This window comes from Pistacia vera, unplaced genomic scaffold (assembly GCF_008641045.1).
Source record: "Pistacia vera cultivar Batoury unplaced genomic scaffold, PisVer_v2 Contig118, whole genome shotgun sequence".
NCBI lineage: Eukaryota > Viridiplantae > Streptophyta > Magnoliopsida > Sapindales > Anacardiaceae > Pistacia > Pistacia vera.
Window position 1 is genome coordinate 1,278,851 of NW_022195226.1, and position 26,923 is coordinate 1,305,773.

The 26,923-nt window shown below is 35.4% G+C and overlaps 1 protein-coding gene and 1 pseudogene across 1 annotated transcript; both read right to left on the bottom strand.

Moving 5' to 3' along the window:
• Positions 1 to 14,205: 14,205 nt before the first annotated feature.
• On the bottom strand, positions 14,206 to 15,278 carry LOC116109135 (annotated as a pseudogene).
• A 246-nt stretch (positions 15,279 to 15,524) lies between these two features.
• Positions 15,525 to 16,844, bottom strand: LOC116109144 (uncharacterized mitochondrial protein AtMg00810-like). Its single transcript, XM_031395376.1, has one exon. The coding sequence runs from the start codon at positions 16,842 to 16,844 to the stop codon at positions 15,525 to 15,527; it is 1,320 nt and encodes a 439-aa protein (XP_031251236.1).
• Positions 16,845 to 26,923: the final 10,079 nt, after the last annotated feature.

Consider the following 26,923-nt stretch of genomic DNA (forward strand, 5'->3'; position numbering starts at 1 on the left):
ATTCCGGCCACCACCGCCCGAATCTGACCGAAAAATTTTGTTATGGCATAGACCGGTCGGATCTGTGTCGTAACACTTCGTTATGGCCTTTTCCGACCAAGTTCATGGTGGATCTGGCCGGAAAAGGCCAGATCTACGGTTTGTTATGGCTGTCGACGGTCGGAAAAGGCCAAACGACGGCCATCTTTGGACGGCCAAAGATTTGGCCGTCGTTTTCGGTCAACGACGGCCATTTCTTTGGCCTTTTCTGGCCAGATCCGTGGTGGAGCTGGCCGGAAAAGGTCACATCGGTAAAATTCTAGCCATTTCTGGTCGGAAGTTAGGCCTTTGTATAGATTCCGGCTATCACCGATGGTGGTTGCTGGAATCTGACAAGTTGGGTTGATGGGGGTGTTTTTGTTAATTTTTAAATTTTTTTCAGGGGGTATTTAGTGAAATTAATAACTTTATGGGGTCTAAAAGTAATTAAAAAATAGGGTAATATTTCTGGAATAATGTACCAAACATTATTTGGAGAATAGGATCCAGAATATGGATAAAAATACTAAGCCAAACATGCAGTAATATTTTATGATTACATAATAGAGTAAACAACATTTTTTCATCCAAAATAATAGTTTAATGACATTTTCTCACCCAAAAACTTTTAAAATATTATTTTATTATCTAAATTTATATTCTGTTTTTGATTTCGACATCATTATGACCTCACACCACCATTATTCTCTTCCCGATCATTCAAAAGACTTATTGACTTCCCTTATTCAAAAACCCTAATTGTTTGGATCGAGTTTACTCTCTTTTTACCACCAAAATATAAATTTGGATAGTAAAATAGTATTTTAAAAGTTTGTTAGTAAAAAATATCATTAAACCATTATTTGGGTGAAAAAAAAGTCGTTAACTTTATATAATAAAAGGATAAAACTCCTTTTTTTTAAATGATAATAATTGAAATAAGAAAAAAAGGTGAATTTTTGCTTTGTAGACTTTGTGCACAATAAATCTACATTTTAATATGGTTTCTCTTAAACCTATCTTTAATTTGCATATAGATAGTTTAGGTTTTACATTTTTTTTTTTGTTAAAGAATATAAGAAAATTTATTTTTCAAATTTGAATATTCCCATTAAATATGATTAAATTTCGTCCCCTATAATATACATATCACATCATGCAATATCCTTTTGTCGGCAAATCAAACATGTTAATGAAATGATACAAACCATTTAAAATTTATGTGGTACAAAATGTGACAAACGATGTATAAATAAGACAACCATGTCAGATACTAAAATGATATGCCAACAAATATATGGACCAGCTTAATAATGCCTATATGATAATATTACTCTTTTAACCAACGTTAGTCAAGGTTCATGGTTTTATCTAGGGGTGAACAGTTCCAGGTACCCTATATTTTCTAGGGGAACTGAAACCAGAACCGCACAGTACAGGTTCTAAAAAAAAAAGAACTGGAACCGGAACCGCACAGTGCAGGTTCTTCAATTCAAGGAACCGGAACCTAAAATGCAGGTTCCGGTTCCTTTCTAGGGTACCCTGTAAAAAATCAATTACCAACCTATTAGTTTAAAAAATAACAAAAACACCTTATAAGTTTACAAATATACCCCTAACAAATTTTCATTATTCATTCATTTGTGTCCAATATAACTCATAACCTGTAATCTCTAAGCAACACTTGAATTGTTAATCATTTAATTAAGTATTGTAATATTGTTTATAATAGAATGTTATAATTAATTAAATAATCATAACATAAATTTATAATATAATGTATAAATAAGTTGATTAAGTATTGTATAAATTAGTAAATTACTAATTTATAATATAATGTCATAATCAATTAAGTAATCATTTAATTATGTATGTATATAATTATATGATCATACTTAATAGTATAATGCAATGTTATAATGAATTAAGTAATCATACTATAAATCATAATTTAATATTATAATTAATTAAATTTCAATACTAAATTAATACTAATGTTTATAATGGAATGTTATAATTGATAAGTAATCATATTACAAATATATAAAGTAATGTTATAATTAATTAAATTTTTAATCGTTTAATTAAGTAATGTAATAGTATAGTAAATTATAATGTTTATATGTAATGTATAAATTCATAACTAATTAAGTAATTATGTAATCATTTAACTATAAATGCTATAATTAAGTAAGTGATCATAATATAATGTAATATAATAATATTATATTTAATTGAGTAATTATTAACTATAAGTAATGCTAATTATGTTTATAATGAAATGTTTATAAGGTAATGTTATAATTAATTAAATTTCTTATCATTTAATTAAGTATTGTGCTATATTTATGTAGTAAATAGTAATTACTAATGTTTAAAACAATATCATAACCATAATCAATTAAGTAATCATTTAATTATGTAATGTTATATTAATTATATGATCATACTATAATAGTATAGGTAAGTTATAATGAATTAAGTAATCATACTATAAATCTAAATTTAATATATAATTAATTAAATTTCAAATCATTTGATTAATATACTAATGTTTATAATGGAATGTATAATTGATTAAGTAATCATGTTATAAATATATAGGTAATGTTATAATTATTAATTTTTAATCGTTTAAAGTAATGTAATAATATAGTAAATTAATAAATTACTAATGTTTATAATATAATGTTATAAATTCATAACTGATTATGTAATTATGTAATCATTTAACTATGTAATGCTATAATTAAGTGAGTGATCATAATATATAATATATATAATAATATTATTAATTGAGTAATATTTAACTATAATGTAATGCTTAATTAATGTTATAAGGTAATGTTTAATTAATTAAATTTCTTATCATTAATTAATATTGTGCTAAGTTTATGTAGTAAATTAAATTATTAATGTTTAAAACATAATATCATAACTTAAATCAATTAAGTAATATTTAATTATATAATATTTAATTATATGATCATACTGTAATAGTATAATGTAACGTTATAATGAATTAAGTAATCATACTTAAATCTATAATTCAATATATAATTAATAAATTTCAAATCATTTGATTAATATAAATGTTTATAATGGAATGTTATATTGATTAAGTAATCATATTATAATATATAAGGTAATTATAATTAATTAAATTTTTAATCGTTTAATTAAGTAATGTAAATATAGTAAATTACTAATGTTTATAATGTAATGGTATAAATTCAAAACAATTAAGTAATTAGTAATCATTTGTAACGACTCAATTCTTATAAAACATGCACAGTGAAAATACACATAACCATAATATGAAAAGTTGGGCCAAAATTTTTCTTTCATTAAACATAGCATTCTTTATAGAAATTTATACAAGGTTTGTGACATATGCAAAACTATCAAAAAGGGTGGACAGTGTAGCCATTTCTCTTCGTGTGCCGATGTCCATCCGACTGTGTCCTCATCGAACCTGCAAAAACATAGGGAACAACTGGATGAGCACAAACAAGGCAGTAAGTAAACCCCTAAACTCGATTGTTCCCGTAACTCTTTCTTTACTCACTGTATAACTACTTTCTCACTAGCTCCTCTATACTAACTTTCTTTCTAGTAAGTCACGGCCCCATTGACCGGAGGCACGGCTGGGACTCGCTCCCACTCCGGTGACTTCTACTCATTTAGCCGATCGGACTTGGTTATGCATGGATTTGAAACCTTTGGCCATGTGAGTGCATAGAATCTCTCGGGTAAACTCGGGTATAGCCCTCATCCGCATGTACACTACGGGCACACCACTTCTCTTTCTGATCTCTGGCCGCTTTATTGCTGCGGCGTACATGCGGGAATACTCTACCCGTACTCACAAGTTCCCCATCGCACAACCTACTCTATCTCTTATTAAGCACTACTCTAGCTTTACACCATAGTGCTCATTCTGTCTTTCTTCTACTCTTGGAGCAGTCTAAACTCAAAAGTCTTTACTCTCTTTCTAATGCATAAGTAAAGCACAATAATGCACATCAATGACTCATTCTCATTAATGCAATTATGAAAGTAACTATGACATGTAGCAACATAAGGCTTTCTATCCTCACTTAGATTCTTTTGAGCATTCATCATACAATTCATGGCATAAAAACTCTACTCTAACTCTAACTTTTCTGTTTTCTTTAATCAATAAATGGAGAGACCCCTCATAAACCCTAAATTCTCTATCAAAGAGAAACACTTCCATAATCTGCTCAAAACCTCCTCCAACTCCAATCAAACTCAACCAACATCAAGCAAATACCACACTTCTCATAACTCATAACTCAAACATAATTATACTCTCATTCAACAATTAAAAGAATACACATATGTATTTAAATCTACTCAAAAGAATTCTTAGATCTCAACTAGGTTGAGTTTACTTACCTTATGAGAAATAGCTTCTTTAACACTTCTCCTTTCCTTTGGAAGCTGTTTTCCTCTACAATTTAACCAACAATAAAACATGAGATTCTAATCAAAACATAGGAAAACTCTCATCTAAAGCACAAATCCTTACCTTAGGAAGCTTTAGATTAAAACCCTACTAAAAGTTTCTCAAAAAGGCTCTGGAAATCCTTGAAAGATTGAAGGAAATTTGAGAGAGTTTAGAGGAATGAAGGAGGCGGTGGAACTGAAAAAATGAAGAACTTTCAAGGCTAAACCCTTTTTAATAACTCTTAATACTTATTCTTCCCATTTTGCCCTTGCTTTTATGAAAATTCCATCCATATCCTTTGATCTTTACTAACACACCCAAAACTAACATATTCTCCTTGAAATTTCCTTACAATTTACTCCCCACTTTTCCTGCTAATTAGGGTAGAATGGTCAAATTGCCCTTAATGAAGAAAATATCTAAAACTTGGTAAACATTTTGGTCGGACCGTCGCCGCGGCGAGGAAACATCTGTCGCCGCGGCGAAACTGTCCAGGAAGTTTCCCTTGGTTTCCCATCTCTTGCCGCGGCGAAGATTCTTCTTCGCCCCGGCGAAGCTTGACACAACTTTCTCTTCATTTTAACCAATTTCAAGGCAATTAATCAACACAACACTCATACTAATGTCAATCAAACAATATTACCACGATATCATCTCAAATAAGAGCAAAACGAAAGAACAGTAACTACGTACCTCAAGTGGGGCGTTACAATTCTTCCCCCCTTAATAGAATTTCGTCCTCGAAATTCATACAAATAACTCCGGAAAGCGATTCTGCATGTCCCGTTCTACTTCCCAAGTGGCTCTTCCACTTTGTGATCCTCCAAAGGATCTTCACTAGGAACACTTTGTTCCGAAGCTCTTTAACCCTTCGATCTAAAATCTGAACTGGACGTTCTTCATATACTAGGTTATCTGTCACTTCAACGTCTCTACACTCAGACATGGAGGGGATCACTTACAATTTCCGTAGCATCGAGACATGGAAGACATCATGCACCCTATCCATACAGGCGTAGTGCCAATCTGTAGGCCACCTTTCCTACCGTTGCAAAAATTCAATGGACCTACGTATCGCGGCGCTAATTCCCTTTGCTTCCGAAGCGCATTACTCGTTTGAAGGGGGAAACTTTCAAAAACACTTATCTATCCACTTGAAATTCGACTTCTTTCTCTTTCAAGTCGGCATAGTCTTTTGTCGATCTTGGCTTGCTTCATCTGTTTCGATCAGTCTACATCTTCTATCAATTTCTGAGTCACCTCTGGCCAAGGGCTGCACTTAGCTCATCCTTTTCACCTACACTCCAATGTAGCGGAGACCTACATCGTCTGCCATACAAAGCTCGTAAGGCGCCATCTTAATCGTAGACTGATAACTATTGTTGTAGGCAAACTCCAACAGGGGTAACATTTCATGCCAAGAAGCTCTATAATCCATACAGCAGGCTCTCAACATATCCCAAGCACCTAATTTGTCCTCTCGGTTTGGCCGTCCGTTTGAGGATGATAGGCAGTGCTGAATGCCAATCTGTACCCCAGTTCCTCTGTAAACTATTCAGAAGGCTGAGACAAATGGAATCCCTATCGGACACTATTGTCTTGGGAACACCATGTAACCTGACTATTTCCTTAATGTAGATCTGAGCCAGCTGATCCGTAGTCGTGCTTTCTTCACTGGAAGAAAATGGGCTGATTTGGTTAACCTATCCACAATCACCCATAAAGCATTATACCTCTTTGGACTCTAGGGAGACCGGTGATAAAATCCATGAAATACTCTCCCATTTCCACTCTGGAACACTCAATGGTTGAAGCAACCCTGACGGCCGTTGTGTTCTGTTTCACTGTTGACAAGTAGGCATTTAGTACGAACTCTGCAATGTCTTTCTTCATATACTGTCCACCAATAGCTTTTCTTTACGTCCTGATACATCTTAGTTGTTCCAGGATGAGCAGTGTATGGCGTGTCATGAGCCTCCAAAGAATTTTTGCCTCAACTCACCGCTCAGAGGAATACACAACCGATTCCCAAAATAAAGAACACCATCTCTCACACAGAACTCTGATGTCTTACTTCAAGTACTCGTTGAACATTTTCTGGCACCACTCATCGGCCACTTGCTTTTCTTTCACTTCCCCCAGTAAAGTAGTCGAATCTCAACCTTGCAATCCCTCCGGAATCACTTCAATTTGTCTCTACACAACTCTTCTCAATTCCTTTGCTTAGTGAGTGGGACAAATAGGCTTTTCTACTCAGGGATCAGCTACTACATGGCTTTCCTCGGTTGATATTTGATCTCGCACTCATAATCTTTAACCAGTTCTAACCATCTTCTCTGCCTCATGTTCAACTCCTTCTGAGTAAAGAAATACTTCAAACTCTTATGATCAGTATAGATGTTGCTCTTTGCACCATAGAGGTAATGCCTCCAAATCTTAAGGCAAAGACCATGCTGCCAACTCTAAATCATGCGTAGGGTATCTCATTTCCTGATCTTTCAATTGCCGAGAGGCATATGCTATCACCCCTACCTAATTGCATTAACACTGAACCAAGTCCTTGCAAAGAGGATCTGATAAATGTCATAATCTACACCCTCCTGCGGCAACACTAACACTGGAGCCGTTGTTAACCTCTTCTGCAATTCTTGGAAACATTCCTCACAAGCTTCTGACATACAAAAGGAGTCTTCTGTTTAGTAAGAGTTGTCAATGGTTTGGCCAACTGAGCGAACCCTTCCACGAATCGTCTGTAGTAACCTGCCAAACTAAGAAACTCCTGACCTCCTTTACTGTCCTTGGCCTCTGCCACTCGAGGATTGCTTGCACTTTATCGGGTCTACAGAGATCCCTTCCTTCGATACAGTATTGCCCAAGAATATCACTCGATCGAGCCAAAACTCACATTTCGAAAACTTAGCATACAACTGTTTTCTCTCAACCGATGCAGTACGATTCTCAAATGTCTCTCATGCTCTCTCTGACTAGAATACACAGGATATCATCTATGAAAACCACTATGAACTGATCTAAACAATCATGGAATACCCGTTCATCAAGGCCATAAAAACTGCAGGGGCATTGGTCAAACAAACGGCATCACTACAAACTCATAATGCCATACCTCGAACGGAAAGCAGTCTAGCTACATCTTGCCCAGCCACTCTTACCTGATGGTACCCTGACCTCAGTCAAATTTAGAGAATACTGCTGCCCCCTTTAACTGATCAAATAAATCATCTATTCGGGGTAGCGGGTACTTATTCTTCACAATCACTTTATTCAACTTCTATAATCAATACACATCCGTAGCGATCCGTCCTTCTTTTGACAAAAAAAATTGGGGCTCCCCAGGGAGAATGACTCGGTCGGATAAAACCCTTGTCCAAAAGCTTGGAGTTGCTTCTTAACTCCTGAAGCTCTGTGGGGCCATTCGATAAGGGCTTTAGAATTGGTGCTGTCCCTGGTGCTAGTTCGATACTAAATTCGACCTCTCTTTCCGGTGGCAACCCGGGTAAATCTTCCGGAAACACATCCAAAAACTCTCGAACTATAGGCACCTTCGAATCTTTGGCTGTGGAACATCACCACTTGCACTACATGCGCAATATATCCAGAACACCCCTTTCGTAACATCTTTCTAGCCTTCACACTAATTAACATACTCAACCGATGGCCCTCTTCAAAGCTAAATATCCCCATATCGAGATTAAATCTCGCTTTTTCTTTCGACAATCGATCTCTACCCCATACCTCCCTAGGAAATCATGCCAAAATCACATCAAAGTCGGGCATATCAAAGACTATTAAATCAACTGCTAGCTCTCGACCATGGATCACTATGGATTCTCTACAAACATCTCCTGAGTCAACAAACTCACCCCTCCGGTAACTCAATCTTAATAGGGTGACTCACTCTGCTAGGTTTCAAACATATCTCTCAATCATCCCATGCGATATAAAAGAATGGGTAGCCCCAGAATCAATTAAAGCATACAAAGAAACAGCATGGAATAGCAACTGACCAGTTACGGCTGATGGACTGGCCTCAGCCACCCTGAGCCACCGTAAAAACTCTGGCATTAGGACCTCTCGGACCCGAGCTGCGGGTGGAAACGGAGCTTTACAATCCTTCTTCAGATGCCCTGGCTGACGGCACCTGAGCACACATTCTATCACTTAAACATTCCCCGAATGGTTCTTTCCACATTTAGCACAAAGGGGCAACCCTTCGGTTCTGGGCCGCTTGTTCCGCCAATCCCTCCTGTTATTCTTGGGTTGGAACTTCTTCTTGACCCTCACTTCTTATTCCTTGACGCATCCAGCCTCTCCTGCAAGGAGGGGATGGTTCACTGAGTACCTGCAAAGATGACTTTCGGTAATGGCATTAACATAAATCTCCACCCTTAACGCCCTTGTTAAAGCCTCACTATAGGTATGAGGAGGCTAGCTCCTGTCATCACATCTCGGGCAATATCGGATTTTAACTTGTACAAACTTGTCCCTCCTAACATTGGAGTGTACACTATCCCGGGTGCAAATCGGGCGAGGGAATTGAATCTTACCGAATACTCCTTCACCGTACTAGTCCCCTGTCTCAAATTGATGAACTCTTGGACTTTCTCATGAACTCGGTCTTCCTCGATACTCGGCTTCAAATAGTCTTTGAATTCTGCCCAAGTCATTAAAACCGAGTCGTGAGTCTTTCCATTAGTTCCCACCAAATTCGGGCATCTCCCCGAAACAGGAAACTAGATATCTGATTCTCTCTCTGTCGTTCATAGGAAATAATGCCACTATCCGTCTACGGACCTAAACCACTCTTCTGCTTCCAGCGGATCCCTTGTGCCCTTAAACTCTGACGGCTGGTGTTGGCTTGCAAGCCCTGAACCGGATCAACTCGATTCGGTACCACTGGAGGTACCGGCCCTTCACGTTCTTGTCTTGCGGGCCGTCCTCGTCCAGGGGTCTCAGTTCTTTCTGGTACAACTCTCCCTGACTCTCTGTAACACTCTTGAACCATATCCGAATCAATGTCACATCAAGAGTAGGGGATTTGGTTCTGGGGGTTAGAGGATTCCCCTCATTCATCACCCTTTACCCTTATTACGGTTTCATACGCTCATCTACAAAATGACCATATTGGGTCAATTTAGAGAACACTCGACATAAGGAAATAACTAACTTACACAGTCGGCTATGGACATTGTAGCGATGAGAATGGTACACTGTCAAATCCCAAAATCTTTGCTCTGATACCAAAAATGTAACGACCAATTCTATAAAAAACATGCACAGTGAAAATAACACAACCATAATATGAAAAAGTTGGGCCACAAATTTTTCTTTCATTAAACATATGCATCTTTTATAGAAAATATACAAGGTTGTGACATATGCAAAACTATCAAAAAGGGTGGACAGTGTAGCCATTTCTCTTCGTGTGCCGATGTCCATCCGATGTGTCCTCATCTAGAACCGCAAAAACATAGGGAACAAATGGATGAGCACAAACAAGGCCAGTAAGTAAACCCCTAAACTCGATTGTTTCCCGTAACTCTTTCTTATCTCATGTATAACTACTCTTTCTCATAGCTCCTCTATACTAACTTTCTTTCTAGTAAGTCACGGCCCCATCTGACCGGAGGCACGGCTGGGACTCACTCCCACTTCCGGTGACTTCTACTCATTCTAGCCGATCGGACTTGGTTATGCATGGATTTGGAACCTTTGGATGTGAGTGCATAGAATCTCGGGTAAACTGGTATAGCCCTCATCGCATGTACTACGGGCTACACCACTTCTTTCTGATACTCTGGCCGCTTTATTGCTGCGGGTACATGCGGGAATACTTACCCGTACTCACAAGTTCCCCATCGCACAACCTACTCTATTCTCTTATTAGCACTACTCTAGCTTTACACCATAGTGCTCATTCTCTCTTCTTTTCTACTCTTGGAGCAGTCTAAACTCAAAAGTCTTTACTTCTTTTCTAATGCATAAGAAAGCACAATTAAGCACATCAATGACTATTCTCATTAATGCAATTATGAGAAGTAACTATGACATGTAGCACCAATTAAGGCTTTCTATCCTCACTTATGATTCTTTTGAGCATTTCATCATACAAATCATGTGCATAAATAACTCTACTCTAACTCTAACTTTTCTGTCTAATCAAACAAATGGGAGAAGACTCCCTCATAAACCCTAAATTCTCTATCAAAAGGAAACACTTCCATAATCTTGCTCAAAACCTCCTCCAACTCCAATCAACTAACCCCAACATCAAGCAAATACCACACTTCATAACTCATAAATCAAACATAATTACTAATCTCATTCAACAATTAAAGAATACACATATGTATTTAAATCTACTCAAAAGAATTCTTAGATCTCAACTTAGGTTGAGTTTACTTACCTTATGAGAAATTAGCTTCTTTAACACTTCTCATTCTTTGGAAGCTTGCTTTTCCTCACAATTTAACCAACAATCACAACATGAGTTCTAATCAAAACATAGGAAAACTTCATCTAAAGCACAAATCCTTACCTTAGGAAGCTTTAGATTAAACCCTACTAAAAGTTTCTCAAAAAGGCTCTTGGATCCTTGAAAGATTGAAGGAAATTGAGAGAGTTTAGAGGAATGAAGGAGGCAGTGAAACTGAAAAAAATGAAGAACTTTCAAAGGTAAACCCTTTTTAATAACTCTTAATACTTATTCTTCCCATTTTGCCCTTGCTCTTTTATGGAATTCCATCATATCCTTGATCACTAAACACACCCCCAAACTAACATATTCTCCTTGAAATTTCTTACAATTTACTCCCCACTTTTCCTGCTAATTAGGGGTAGAATGGTCAAATTGCCAATGAAGAAAAATATCTAAAACTTGGTAAACATTTTGGTCGGACCGTCGCCGCGGCGAGGAAACATCTGTCGCCGCGGCGAAACTGTCCAGGAAGTTTCCCTTGGTTTCCCCATCTCTTCGCGCGGCGAAGATTCTTCTTCGCCCCGGCGAAGCTTGACACACCTTTCTACTTCTATTTTTAACCAATTTCAAGGCAATTAATCAACACAACACTCATACTAATGTCAATCAAACATATTACCACGATTATCATCTCAAATAAAAGCAAACGAAAAGAACAGTAACTACGTACCTCAAGTGGGGGCGTTACATCATTTAACTATGTAATGCTATAATTAAGTAAGTGATCATAATATATAATGTAATATAATAATATTATAATTAATTAAGTAATTATTTAACTATAATGTAATGTTAATTAATGTTTATAAGGGTAATGTTATAATTAATAATTCTTACATTTAATAAGTATTGTGCTAATGTTTAGTTAGTAAATTAGTAATTACTAATGTTTAAAACTAATATCATAATACATAATCAATTAAGTAATCATTTAATATGTAGTTATATTAATTATATGATCACACTATAATAGTATAATGTAATGTTATAATGAATTAAGTAATCATACATAAATCTATAATTTAATATTATAATTAATTAAATTTCAAATCATTTGATTAATATACTAATGTTTATATGGAATGTTATAATTGATTAAGTAATCATATTATAAATATATAAAGTAATGTTATAATTAATTAAATTTTTTAATCGGTTAATTAAGTAATGTAATAATATAGTAAATTAGTAAATTACTAATGTTTATAATTAATGTTATAAATTCATAACTATTATGTAATTATACAATCATTTAACTATATAATGCTATAATTAAGTAAGTGATCATAATATATAATGTAATATAATAATATTTAATTTATTGAGTAATTATTTAACTATAATGTAATGTTTAATTAATGTTTATAATGAAATGTTATAGGTAATGTTATGATTAATTAAATTTCTTATCATTTAATTAAGTATTATGCTAATGTTTATGTAGTAAATAGTAATTACTAATATTTATTATATAATGACATAATCAATTAAGTAATATTAATATGTAATGTTATAATTAATTATATAATCATAATTTAAGTAATGTTATAGTGATAACTATAAGTAATCATACTATAAATTTTAATGTAATATTATAATTAATTAAATTTTAATCATTAATTAAGTTTGTACTAATGTTATAAATAAATGTTATAATTGATTAAGTAATTATACTATAATCTATAACGTAATGCTATAATTAATTAAATTCTAATTATAAGTCCATTAATTAACTATTAATTATGTTATAACTTATAAGTCAATTAGTTAAGTAGTAATCAATTAATGTAATGATATATTAATTATACTATAAATCAATTAAGTAATGTTATAAAATTATTAATTAATTAAGTATCATTTAACTAAATGTATGTTATAATTGATTAAGTATAATATTTAACTGTAATAAATTTATTAATGTTTATCAATTTATCATATATAATTAATTAATTACTAATTTATATATATATACTTAGAACTTGATAATTGAAAGTAACTAAAATAATATTATTACTCAATCAGATATACTATTTAATTCAAAAATAATTCTTTTAATAACAATTAAAAATGTAAACACTTTTTTAATTGGATCATAATTCCAATTATCACTTAATGATCAAAACTTAATATTAATGTATTATAATATATTAAAGCTTTTAATATGGTGTAATTTATATGTAATAAGTATAATTATATTCTCTATTTATTTAATTAGGTTATTCTAAAAATTAACTTTTTCTATTTTAATTTTTTATATGTAAAATATTAGAAACTCCCCCTATTTACATTTCACAAATATTTCATTTTAGTCCAGGTTCCAAAATAGGTTTTTAAACCGGTTTTAAAACAGGTTCCAAAATAGGTTCCAAAGCAGGTTCCAAAACAGGTTTCCAAACAGGTTCCAAAACCGGGTACCCCCTACAGGTTCCAAACAGGGTACCCTTTTTAAGGTTTCGATTCGGTTCCGGTTCCTCCACATGCAAGAACCAGAACCGGAACCGCCACGTAGCGGTTCCAAAAAATTGGAACCGGAACCTACCCGCACAGTGCAGGTTCTGGGTAGGTTCCGGTTCTGGTTCTGGTTCTTATCCCTAGTTCCGGTTCTACCCGCTAACCGTGCTCAACCCTAGTTTTATCAAGATTATTATAATTTGATCAACAAAATAATGTTATCTTTTACATATGACGTATTGTTAACATGTCACAGAATTTTATTATTATTTTTTTTTTTTGATGATGAGGTGTTGGACTAACTTACAGTTACTTCAACTAATCTCTCAAAACCTAGAATTATCGATCGAGTAAAAATTTAGTAATTTCTTTATCATAACTACAAAGAGACTCAAATTCAAGACCTCTGAAATAATAAACATATGCGTTCATAGGAACCATTACATCAAAATAATTAAATTTTATTTTTTGTACATAGAAAGAACGCATGTTCAAGCATATGTATCTTAAAGAGTAATGCTATGCGTACTCACGGATCTTACTACCATCTTACTAATATTGTTAAAATTACTATGGTATTTATATTCTATTTATAGTACTGTGTACCATATTTATATTTATAAAGATTAGTACGATGGTTAAACACTCAAGTACGTATGGTATTATTCCTGCCTTAAAAGCACACGTCTTATTTACACAATTATTGCAAGCCCAAATCGGGTTAAATTTATAACATAGTACATATATATACTAAATATGACTGAAATTAAAGATTCCAAATGTTCAAATCCTGAAGAGACAAGTCTAATCCAAAAGCGTCCTCTATGGTTTCATTAAAAGTACTGTTGACTTCCATCTCATTTCCTGAAGTAGCGTCTTCATCAAATTCATTTCCTGTACTTAACAAGCTTTCCCACCACGACGTATTTTCATTATTGTTATGGGGATCCAAAGGCTTCTTGCAAAGATCGTATCCGGGTTGAATGCTGTTTCCAATAAGAGAATATTCGTTCTTCATCAATGGTGAGTTTTTAGATAAGACCCGAGGTCGAGGTTTTATTACTTTGACACATTCTGATTCTGTCTTCTGAGCCTTTCCTTTCGCATCTTTGTTGCAGGAAATTACAGGCTTTTTGCGGAGATGTGTGTTCCAGTAGTTCTTCACGTGATTAGCTGTTCTTCCAGGCAGCCTGTCCGCAATAAGAGACCATCTATTCAAATATTCTATAAAAATTAATACAAGTAGACTTCCTGAGAAACTAACTATAATAGATGAACTGAGTTGATATATTTTGTTTTACAGCAGTGCTAGTCTTACAAAGAAACCTATAAAGGAGGCATACAAAGTTAACCTCCACCCTTCATCTTCATCATTTCTGTCTCTCTTTCTCTTTTTTCGTTTTTCCTTTGTTTTTTTCTTCACTTTGTAAACTTCTTTGTAGGCTTCTTTGTAAAGATAGACTTATTCTTTGTTTTAAATCTTCTGTACTTGCCTATTGCCTAGCAGCTTACGAAGCCTCAGAATCAAGTCAACTTCATCAGCTTCAAAGTCTTCTCTCTTGATATTTGGCTTCAGATAGTTCAGCCACCTCAATCTATAGCTTTTCCAGCATCTATTTAGACCTAGAAAAATACAAGAAAATTTTCAAGCATGCAGCCAATATTTCATGATGTAGGAAATATGTTAGCAAATAATTAACTAAATTACCTGCTATGAGAGGATCTTGATACAATTTTCCCTCCCCATACTTCTCAACATACTTTCTAATTAAGAAGTACATCTTCCTCCCCTGTCCAGGCACCTTTTCGAACGCCTAAAGACCCCTTCATTATAAAACCCGCTAATATTTGAACAAATTGCATTTGAGAGAAGAAAATTTTTTATTCAGCTTAAGGGATTCGTTTACAAGCAGAGAAGCTTATATATATACAAGTAACTATAGTTAGTCAACCACAGTTAATTAACCATAACAACTAATTAACAACTAATTAATAGATTACTAACTAACTAACAGATTAATTAGCTAACTAAACTAATTAACTGAACCTAATTAACTGATTATACTAATAATCCAGTATCCCCCCTCAAGTTGGTGGGTGATAGAGCTCAAGCACCCCCAACTTGGACAGTAAATGCGGATGAAGAGTAGAGGGAACAGCTGTGGTGAACAAATCGACTGGCTGATCCTTGGTAGGGACATGAACAGGTTGCACCAGACCATCCTTGAGCTTGTTACGAACTATATGGCAGTCGATGTCAATGTGTTTAGTTCGTTCATGGAAGATAGGGTTAGAAGCAATGTGTAATGCAGACTTGTTGTCACACCCAAGAGGAATAGGCAGTTGAGGGAAAAAACCAAGGTCCTGAAGAAGTTGAATAAGCCAAATCAGCTCACAAATAGTGGATGCCATAGCTCGGTACTCAGCTTCAGAAGAGGACTTAGAGACTGTAGCTTGACGTTTTGATTTCCAAGAGATTAAAGAATGCCCCAAGAAGATGCAAAAACCAGTGATCAATTTACGGGTCATCAAACAAGATGCCCAATCAAAATCACAAAATGCTTGGAGATGAAAGGAACCATGAGCAGGAAATAATAACCCCAAGCCTGGGGAACCTTTAACATATCTGACAAAGCGTAAGGCCGCATGGAGATGAGAGTCTTTAGGGTTATGCATAAACTGGCTAAGCAAGTGGACAGCAAATGTAATATCTGGACGGGTGAGACATAAATAGAGTAATTTGCCAACCAATTTCTGATAAACTGTATGATCATCTAAGGGAAGACCCTGCTGATGTGAAGCTGATGTTGTTGGAAAAGCTTTATCAAAGTCCATAGTAGTGAATTTGAATTGTGGATTAAGAGGAATAGAAGCTGGTTTGCCAGCAGCTAAGCCATAATCTGCAACTAATTCCAAGGCATACTTTCGTTGGCAAAGACAAATTCCCTTAGAAGATCGAGCAACTTCAAAGCCTAAAAAATATTTGAGAGAACCAAGATCTTTAAGCTTAAAGTTGGAATGCAAGAGAGCTTTAGTTTCTGCAATCAACATACTATCACTGCCAGTGATGACCAGGTCATCAACATACACCAGTAGAAGCATAATCTGATTGTGATTTCGCTTATAGAAGAATGAGTGATCCGCTGGAGATTGAAAGAAACCATTAGGCAGCAAAGCGTTGGTCAACTTAGTGTTCCAAGCCCTGGAAGCCTCTTTCAAGCCATACAATGACTTATGGAATTTGCACACTAAGGACTTATCATGATGATTGGAGAAGCCTTGTGGCACCTGCATATAAATGTCCTCTTGAAGGTCCCCTTGGAGAAAAGCATTGTCAACATCTAAGTGAAATAATGGCCTGTTTTTCATAGAAGCAATACCCAAAACCAGCCTTACAGTCACCATCTTCACCACTGGAGAAAATGTCTCCTCATAGTTAATTCCGGCCTACTGGGTGAAACCTTTGGCTACCAATCTGGCCTTATATCTCTCTAGAGTCCCATCAGCATGATATTTGAGTTTATAAACCCATTTGCACCCTATTGGAGTCTTTTTGGAAGGTAGAGGAACAAGGGACCAAATACCATTTCTCTCCAAGGCCTGAAGTTCTTTTTGCATGGCTGCAACCTAATAAGGATCCTTGGAAGCTTGAGTAAAAGAAGTAGGCTCAGAAAGAGTTGAAATACTGGACAAAGAGGTTTGATAGGCTAGTGACAGATTGACATATGTGAGATAGTTGTGAACAGGGTACTTTAAAAGGCTAATCTGATTGGAGTTGGGCAAGGTAGGACATACAAAGTCAGTGGTCCAAATGGGAGGCCTGGTAGGTCTGCTGGATCTCCGAATCTGAGTGGTAGATACTAGTGGTGTATGAGATGGATTTTAAACAGAGGAAGGTGCAGGAGGTACAGGGGAGGCTGAAGAGCTAGGTAGAGTTGAATCTATTTCAGGAATATGGGGAGTAGAGTATGTAGTAGGCTCTTCTTCCATAAAAGTGGCAGCATAAATGTCAAGAGGAAAAACAAATTTTGGAGGTTGCTGTAATGAGAAAGGAAAAATTTGTTCATAAAATAAAACATCTTTGTTAATGCAAATATTTTGAGAAGTCAAATCATATAGTATATAACCTTTTTTTGTGGATGAATACCCAAGGAAAACACAGGGTACTGATTTGGGAGCAAATTTGTCTTAAATAGGCATATTGGAAGCATAGGCTAAACAGCCAAAGACTCTCAAATGATCCAAATTTGGCTTATGGCCATAAAACTTCTCAAAAGGAGATAATCCACGTAAAACTTTGCTAGGTAACCGATTGATTATATATACTGCAACTTTGACAGCATATCCCCACAAGTAATCAGGGATTTGAGATTAGAATTTTAAAGCCCTGGCAATGGCAAGAATGTGCCTATGCTTGCGTTCTACCACTCCATTTTACTGTGGAGTGTAGACACAAGTGCTTTGGTGTATAATCCCTAAGCTAGACAACAATTCACAACACTGATTATTGAAAAATTATGTGCCATTGTCAGTTTTAACATATTAAGGAGTGTGATGATACTAATTCTGAACCATTTGCAAAAATTCTTCAAAGTCTGGAGTACATCAGACATGAACTGCAGTAAAAATATCCATGTGATCCTAGTGAAATCATCTACCATAGTGAGAAAGAATCGTGCATTACCTTGAGTGGCAACCTTGTAAGGGCCCTAAACATCCAAATGTAGCAGTTCAAATGCGTGAGAAGTGGTTGCGTTACTGGTAGGAAAAGATAACTTGGTATGTTTGGCTAAAGGACAAGTTTCACAATAGAACTTGTAATGATTATTAAAATTATGATGTAAATCCTGCAAGATTGATAAGGGAGCATGTCCTAATCTCCTATGCCAAAGAACAACATCCTTATTTTGAGACAATGTGTTTATTGAAGAATCAATAGCTACATTGAGAGATTTGCAATATGTTTCTTTATTACAATCAGAAACTTTGATTCCCAAATGTGTACTTAAGGCTGAAACAAAACCAAGAAAAAATGAGCTGATTTTTGAGATTGGCATGAAGTGATATAGCCCCTGGTATTGCTTACCAATCCCCTTTAGTCTGCCACTCCAAAGATCTTGGATCACACAAAAATCCAGATAAAAAGTGACAGAACACTGACCATCAGAGGCTAACTTAGAAATTGATAGCAGATTGTACTTAAAATCTGGTATGTATAGAACATTATCTAGTGACAATTTTTCTTGTAGGCTGACAGTACCTATATGTTGAATTGATGCTTTTGTTCCATTTGGGAGACTAACATACCAGGTGTAGATGATTTATTACCAACAGATGATGTAAAATTTCAGACACTATGAGTCATATGATCAGTGGCTCCCGAGTCAAGAATCCAATCATTAATAACACCACAATTTGAATATAAGGAAACAATATTGCCTACCATGTTAGCTGATGGTGTTCCCAAGTTCTCCTTGCCCAGTAACTGAATCAATTGAGCATACTGCTTTGGAGTTAAAACATTGCCTAAGCTAACTCCTTTGTTGCTGTCGGTTGTTGATTGCGTTTGTGAAGCTGATTCTTGACTTGAGTGAACTTGATTGGCTCTAGCTTTTGATCCTGACTTACTCTTGGTAAACTGAAAATCTGTCGAATATCCATGCAATTTGTAACAATTATCCTTCTTGTGTCCTGTTATGTGGCAGTAATCACATTCAACATAAGGCTTTTTTCCTTTATATTTTGAACTTTGAGTCTGATTTCTTTGATTCCCTTGTGAGTAAAGAGCCATAGTAACTTCAGTGTTCTGATTAAATCCAGTCAAGACCTTTTGGCTTTCATCTTAACTTACAATTGAATAAGCCTGTTTGACAGAAGGTAGGGGAACCATTAATAGGATTTGACTTCGCACCAATGCATATGAGTCATTAAGTCCTATAAGGAACTGTAGAAGTTTTTGTTGGTTATGATGTGCCAAATATGCTTTAGTTGATTCACTGTCAGGTGGTGGCAAACTCACCAATGAGCTGAGTTCATCCCATAGAGTTTTCAGTTTGTTGTAATATACTGCAACTGAGTGAGTTCCTTGCACCATGTTAACTATCTCTCTGTAGATACCAAAGGCTCATGTGCCATTGACCTTGTGGTATTGTTCTTAAAGATCTTGCCAGACCTATCGTGCACTACTAGAGTATACAATATTGTTGAATATTTCCTTTGAAATAGTGTTAAAGATCCAAGCTAACACTAAGGAATTACAACGTTCCCACTGTGCATGCAAAGATTGATTGAAACTTGCCTTCTCACAAGATCCATCAACAAACCCTAATTTGTTTTTTGCTCTTAAAGAAACAATCATCGCACAGCTCCAAATTCCATAATTTTCCATTCCCGTAAGTTGCTCTAAAACAAGAACTGAACCAGGTGTATCTGATGGATGTATGTAGAGAGGTGAACTCGAGTCAGTGACATTCGACATTCTGAGATGAATTTATTTCAGCTTTGTGCAGGAATTCAGCCGAATTAACAACAGATTTCAAGTAACAGCTGAATGAAATTACTCTTATTTCATAGAGATGAAGAAGAAAAAGGAAAACAGAGTTAATTCTAGAGTCGATTCTAACTTGAATCTTTAATTGAAGCTACTAATTTTGCAGTTGAAAAACATTGCTCTGATACCATGAACAAATTGCATTTGAGAGAAGAAAATTTTTTATTCAGCTTAAGGGATTCGTTTACAAGCAGAGAAGCTTATATATATACAGGTAACCATAGTTAGTCAATCACAGTTAATTAACCATAACAATTAATTAACAACTAACTGACAGATTGATTAGCTAACTAAACTAATTAACTGATTATACTAATAATCCAATAATATTTCTTTCTAAACTACACTTTAAGTTGAACCAAACCCAAATTTATTGACATCAACTTAAACATTTATATGAAAATTGCAGAGGCATGCAAAAGTCTCCTAACTAGCTACTAATAGAGCCTTTGTTCTTCCTGCATTAAGGCTTCTACAGACAGTAGTAACATGTGCATCTTCAATCCACACGGTGAGTAGCCATAAAATTACCACAAAATGTCACCAATTGTGAGACAACTACCAGTCTAACAATTATAGATCGTTTTCCCTTTGGGATATCTATCAAACTTGAGACGAATTGAACAGTGTGGGGCTCAAGATAATTTGGTAAAAAGTTAAAAAATGGATTTTGGTAAAATTAAGCTTTTTCCTTAAAAAACAATTAAAATGAAACTCATAAATATATAAAATCAAGGCCAATGAAGGGAGGTCGTGGATAATTCTTCAAATGTAGAGGGAGTCCAAGGTAATTTTTTATACTTTTGGAAGTGTGAACAGAAACTGAAACCTCAGGGAAGATGTGGGATAAGGGGTAGTTTATTAAAAGGCCATCTGAAGTTTGCATTTAATTAAAAGGCTATCAAGTTTTAAAGTGTTAACTAAATAGCCATATTATTGATTAAAGGTAATTAGTGCTTAATTAGGATTAATGAAGTATTATGTAATCTTTTCAAAATTATACTATATTCCCACAAACCCGAAATTGTTGCAAACAAACCCAAACACCTTCTTCGTTCAAAACTGCCTCCAGGGAAATTACGCATCTCTACCCCTCTTGCACTCTTCTCATATTTCTTCTTTACTTTGCTTCTCTACATCTTCTTCTTCTCCTCGTCTACATCTCTTCTTCCTCATCCTCTATATCTTCTTGTTCCTCTGCCATTAACACTTTCTTGTTCCTCCACCATTAACTCCTCTCCGCCAAAGATTCCCCTCCTCCTCCTCCTGACATTTCGTCTAAGTATGTGTTCTCCTTTTTACTTTTATATTTTAGATTTACAAAGATTTAAAATGGATGGGTTTGGGTTATGATTTTGATTAGTGTTTATTGTTGTTGGTTGTGTTTGATGTAATGCAAGTTGAAATGATTGAAATTTGTTGAAATTTTGTTATGGTATGTGTTTTGGGTATGAGATCGATTGTAGGTGAGATAACTTAAAATTGTTCTAGGTATGATGGATCGCTAAGCGATCTGTAGGTCTGTAATGACAACAGATAGATCCCTTAAGTGATCTGGTAAAAGTCTGGTGTATAGGAGCAGATCGCTTAGCCATCAGTAAAATGGCATAAGTCGCTTAAGCATACACAGACCATAAAGCGCTGTGCAATCTTTTTAAATATTTGAACCCTTAGTCACGTTTAAGAATTTTTTTTTTCTTGCATTACAGTAGTTGGTTATTTACACATGGACATAGTTTTGGGTGTTGAATATTTTGGTGAGTAGATGGAGGAAGAACACAGCTGGAAGTGGATTGGAAGAGCAAAAAAATTATACCATTGCTGTGAGCACAGAGGTTATTTTTGATAGTTGATTGATAAATATTGAAGAGGTAATTTAGTTGCTCGCGTAGTGATATAGTTTGTGAAGTATGTTTTAAGCAGAGTTCCTGAACTTATAAGGTACCTCCTGCTATATAAGTCGGATGAAGTGTGAAGTTATATATGATTGATGTGGCCGATAATGGTTCGAGACCGATTTTAAGGGTTCTCTCTTATAGAAAACCGTTCGAAGTTGTCCAAGGAAGGGGATAACGAGATAGGTGGAGATTTGCCTGGTTTTAATTTGAACTACGAGGCCATTGATTTATTAGTTGAAAAATCAGAGTAGACGGTGAATTGTGGTGTGAGGACACTGTAGAAGAGAGTTGGTGATGAGGGGCAGAATAAAAATGTTGAGGAGATTATGCAGAATCGCGTAGATGTGTGAGGAAAAAACACCATGGTCGTTTATGCAGTTCAGAGAGGGCAATTGGAGGTATTAGGAATCCTCAAGTTTTTACGGATGGATCGGAGTTGCATATAGGGTATTTATTTGACAACAAAGAAGTGGTGAGGAAGCTAAAACTTGTTGCCGGTGAAGGTAATTTTATTCATCCCAAAGTCAAATTCATTGACTGTGGTTGACTTGTCATGATGCAAAGCAAATGGCGAATTTATTGTAGAAGGTTGCAGAGTCGAAAAAATTTATTCTTAGCACATATACCCGTGAGAACACTTGTGGTTTGGGACATATTTCGTTGAACATCGACAAGCATCCACTGATGTTATTGGATAATTTGTCAAAGTCATTCGTTGAAGGAAATGTCCATCTCCTAAAACATTCAAGATTGTGCGCACAAGGTGGGATGTGCTGTTAGTTAGTGAACTGCTGGAGGAAGAGACACATGCACAAGATTTTGTGAGGGGCAGTCGGAGCACGGTACGCAGTATTAGAGCATACCGTTATATGCTTGAGTTGACAAACCAAGGTACGACAGCTTTGAAGTGGGACAGGAATATGGAGTTTAAATATTTTTTTGTTGCTTACGGTTCTGCTACAAAGGTTTTGTAAACTGAGAAATGTGTTGGTTGTTGAGTGTTTGCTTTCTGACGGGAAATATGGAGGTACTTATTGGTGGTCACATACCGAGAATACACATATCCTGTGCATGATATGTGGTTGACTCTGAGAATGACGAGTCGTGGACTTGATTTTTTCAACATTTCATACGATAGTGCCTGACACTGACGAGTTGGTGCATAATATCCGATAGGCACAACTCTATGAAGAAGGGATTGCCATTATTTACCGTCAAGCACATCACGATTCTATATAGGAACCTTGGGGAGAACATAAAACAAAAGTTTATGTGCTGGCCTCCTTTAGACATACTACTGCAACAAAAGCTATCTCGGTTGATGCGTTCGAGAGCACTTCCAGCAATTCGAATTAAGGATGAAGTTGCTAAATATCTTGAGCATGAGTGTGGTTTCGAGCGATGGAGTAGAGCTTACTTTCTAGAGAAGGTTTGATGTCATACCATGAACATAGCCGAGTCCAAATTCGAAGTTGTTAATAGAAAGAGAGTTTCCAATAGTTGCCACTTTTGATCAATCCAAAGGACACTGTCGCGTGGTTCCATGACTCCGGTACGGAGTCAATAATTTAACTACAACCTTGTTCCGTACCGCAAAAACATTTATGCGAAAGGTATGGAACTCAAATGCATTGTTTGCCTATCTCACATGCTCAAGAGTTTACTGTGCTCATATGGTTTGGATGCTCTATTTAAACTTGTTAGAAAAACTTGCAGCTGTAAAGTGTTTTTGACATTCAACGTTTACCTGTCCTCATGCACTAGCGACACTGAACCCAACGGAAGCCGATTTGTTTCAAGAATTTATATGGAACTTTGCTCCCTCTCTATATGACAGATCACTACATACTAGCTATTCAGAAACGATATATTCGGTGCCTCCAGAAGAGCAGTGGGTAGCGTCGCCAGAGATGGCTAACATATCATCCACCCGCCATTCAAGAAGACAACAAAGGGGAGAAAAGAGTTAAGCATATTCCTCACGCCTTTGAGGTTCCCCGAAAGATGAATAAGTGCTCATTTGACAGCAACCTGGCCATAAGGAAGCAGTTGCCAAAAGCAATCACATGCGATCCAAAAAATTAGGTTCGAAGAAGGATGAAATTCAGGGAGTTGCCAAGGCCAACCATTGATAGTTATTGTTTTTTCAATTGATGTTATAAATTTTATTGTTACCTTTAATAAATCATTCATTCTTTATATTTCTTGTTACATGGCCTAAATATTGTTGGTGATTTTAGTTTGGAATAGGTGTCAATGAGGAGAAAGTATGGAATTAATACTGTTTAGTAATTTTAGTTTGTCAAAATTCAGGAGAACGCAGGAAAAAGTATATATTGCCCATGAATCGCAGGAATTAGGAGCTAAGTATCGCTTAAGCGACAAAGGTTTTTCAAACAAGATCGCTTAAGCGATCAACCTCCTTAATTGACCAAGACAAAACAGAATCGCTTAAGCGACATCACGGATCACTTAAGTGTTGCGCACCTGGGCAGATGATTCTGCCCAGGTGCACGATCGTTTAATCGACCAAGACAAAAGACAGAATCACTTAAGCGATATCACGGATCACTTAGGTGATCTGGACCTGGGCAGATGATTCTGCCCAAGTCCATGATCGCTTAAGCGATCACGATCACTTAATCGCCCAAGACAAAAAGAAAGAATCGCTTAGGCATATCTCGGATTGCTTAAGTGATTATGCCCCTGGGCAGATTTGATTCTGCCAATCACATGATCGCTTAAGCGATCCATGATTGCTTAATCGACCAAGTGAAAAAGAAAAGAACGCTTAAGCGATATCTACAGTCGCTTTAAGTACCCTTGTGAAACAAGTTCCTGTTAGTATGATCGCTTATCGACCACGAAAGATTTGAAAATTTAACAATACACCCCCACCTACAAGTCCCAGATTTTGCCACCACCATGGAATCCTACTAGGAAAAGGCTTTACTGCATAGCCGTTGGATTAGGCTGATAGGGCGTCGATATGTCGTTTTCCTGCTAGATCGACCATGGATGTTAGGTGGGTGGGGGTGTTTTTGTACTTTTTAACTTTAGGTGGTATTAATGAAATTAATTCAGTAAGGGTCTAAAATTTATTAAAAAAAATACTAATATTTCCTAAATAATAAACAAATAAATATTATGGGAATGATTTATAATATTTATAGGAATATTCAACCAAAACGCACATTTATGTTGAACAAAGAAGAATCGTAAACCCTATATGTTTAGCATAGACTAAACATCAACACTTTATATGTTTCATACTGACGTATAAAGATTTATATGTTTAATTAAAATAATAACGGTCTAGTCCACTGAACGAATCATAAACCCATATGTTTAGCATATACGTTCACCTCAACCTGTTAGATGTTTCATACTGACGTAAAAGAACTATATGTTTAATATAAATATAATAACGGTCATAGTCCACTGAACGAATCGTAAACCCTATATGTTTAGCATAGACGTAAACATTCAATACTTTATATGTTTCATATATTTGTGAAATAACTATATGTTTAATATAAATATAATAACGGCATAGTCCACTGAATGAATCGTAAACCCTATATGTTTAGCATAACGTTAATCGCTAAACCGATACTCTGAAATACAATAAATAATATCCGAATACATAGGAACACTTAAGCGATTCTTTGCTTTTACTCCTGATCACTTAAGCGATCGGTAATTGCTTAAGCGATCTAGTCTGCGACAGATGCCCAGATTGATAATCGCTTAAGCGATCCATTTGTATCGCTTAAGCAATTTTCCTAAAAGACTCTTGGTCACTTAAGCGATTTGAGATCGCTTAAGCGATCTTGTACACCACTTATTTCCCTCCCAAATCCGAAAAGAATTTATATCGCAAAATTAAGTAATTTATATCAATCTATTTTATCACAAATCAAAATATAAGAGACATCAATGTAACATGTTTATCGAAACACAAAATAACAAATAGGCATGGGATGCGACAAATATCGAAATATTTGGACAAGCTAACCATTATCCCCAACTGTGGTGAATCAAATAATCATACCAGTACATCACACGTTGTAGTGATACACAAAATGAAACAAAACGCTAAAAAACCATTATCCAACTTGTTCTTCTCTTCTCGGAACATAAAGATGTTAAGAGTTCGAGCAATAAAATGGCTTTAGGGTTGAGATATGGATAAAGAAGAAGACGGTGCAATTTTTAGGGCATTTAATAAATATTATATTCTTTTGAAATTCTTCTCGGTCTAATTGTAAGAGAAAGGAGTAAACCAAGTTTAACATTTGAATGATTGCTTGTGCAAATGGTTTTGCAAAGTTACATCTGTCTTCTATATATATTTTTTATTTTGCTATTTGGTACAGTCATCACTGTTATTACATTTTTATTAAACATTTATTTCTTGTACGTCTATATCAAACATATATGGTGTAGAATGTTTATGTCTATATTAAATATATAGGGTGTATGATTCATTCAGCAGAACATGACCGTTATTATATTTTAATTAAATATATAGTTCTTTTACGTCTATATCAAACATATATGGTATAGAATATTTACGTCTATATCAAACATAAGCCATGATTGAATATCAAACTTAGTGAACATATCTTCTTCTTCTTTCTTCATAACATAAACGGTGCGTTTGGTTGAATATACCTATCTATATTCCCAAAATGTTTGTCTGTTTAATTATTTAGTAAATATTAGTAAATTTTTTAATTACTTTTAGACCCCTTAAGTTTATTAATATCAAATACCCCCAGGAATAATTTTAAATCTCACTGTCGGAAAAGGCCATATCGACGCCAGAATTCTGCCGGGAAAGTGCATTACAATGCAGACCGGTCGGATTTGGCGGGTAGGGCGTCCATATGGCCTTTTCTGGCCACATTGACCACGGATGTTGCCGAAAAATACCAAATATACGGCCAGATCTGGCCGTGGGTCTGGTATTTTAAGGCCAGATCTGGCCGTCATTGTCTGTCAACGATGGCCAAGATTTGGCCGTCGTTGAT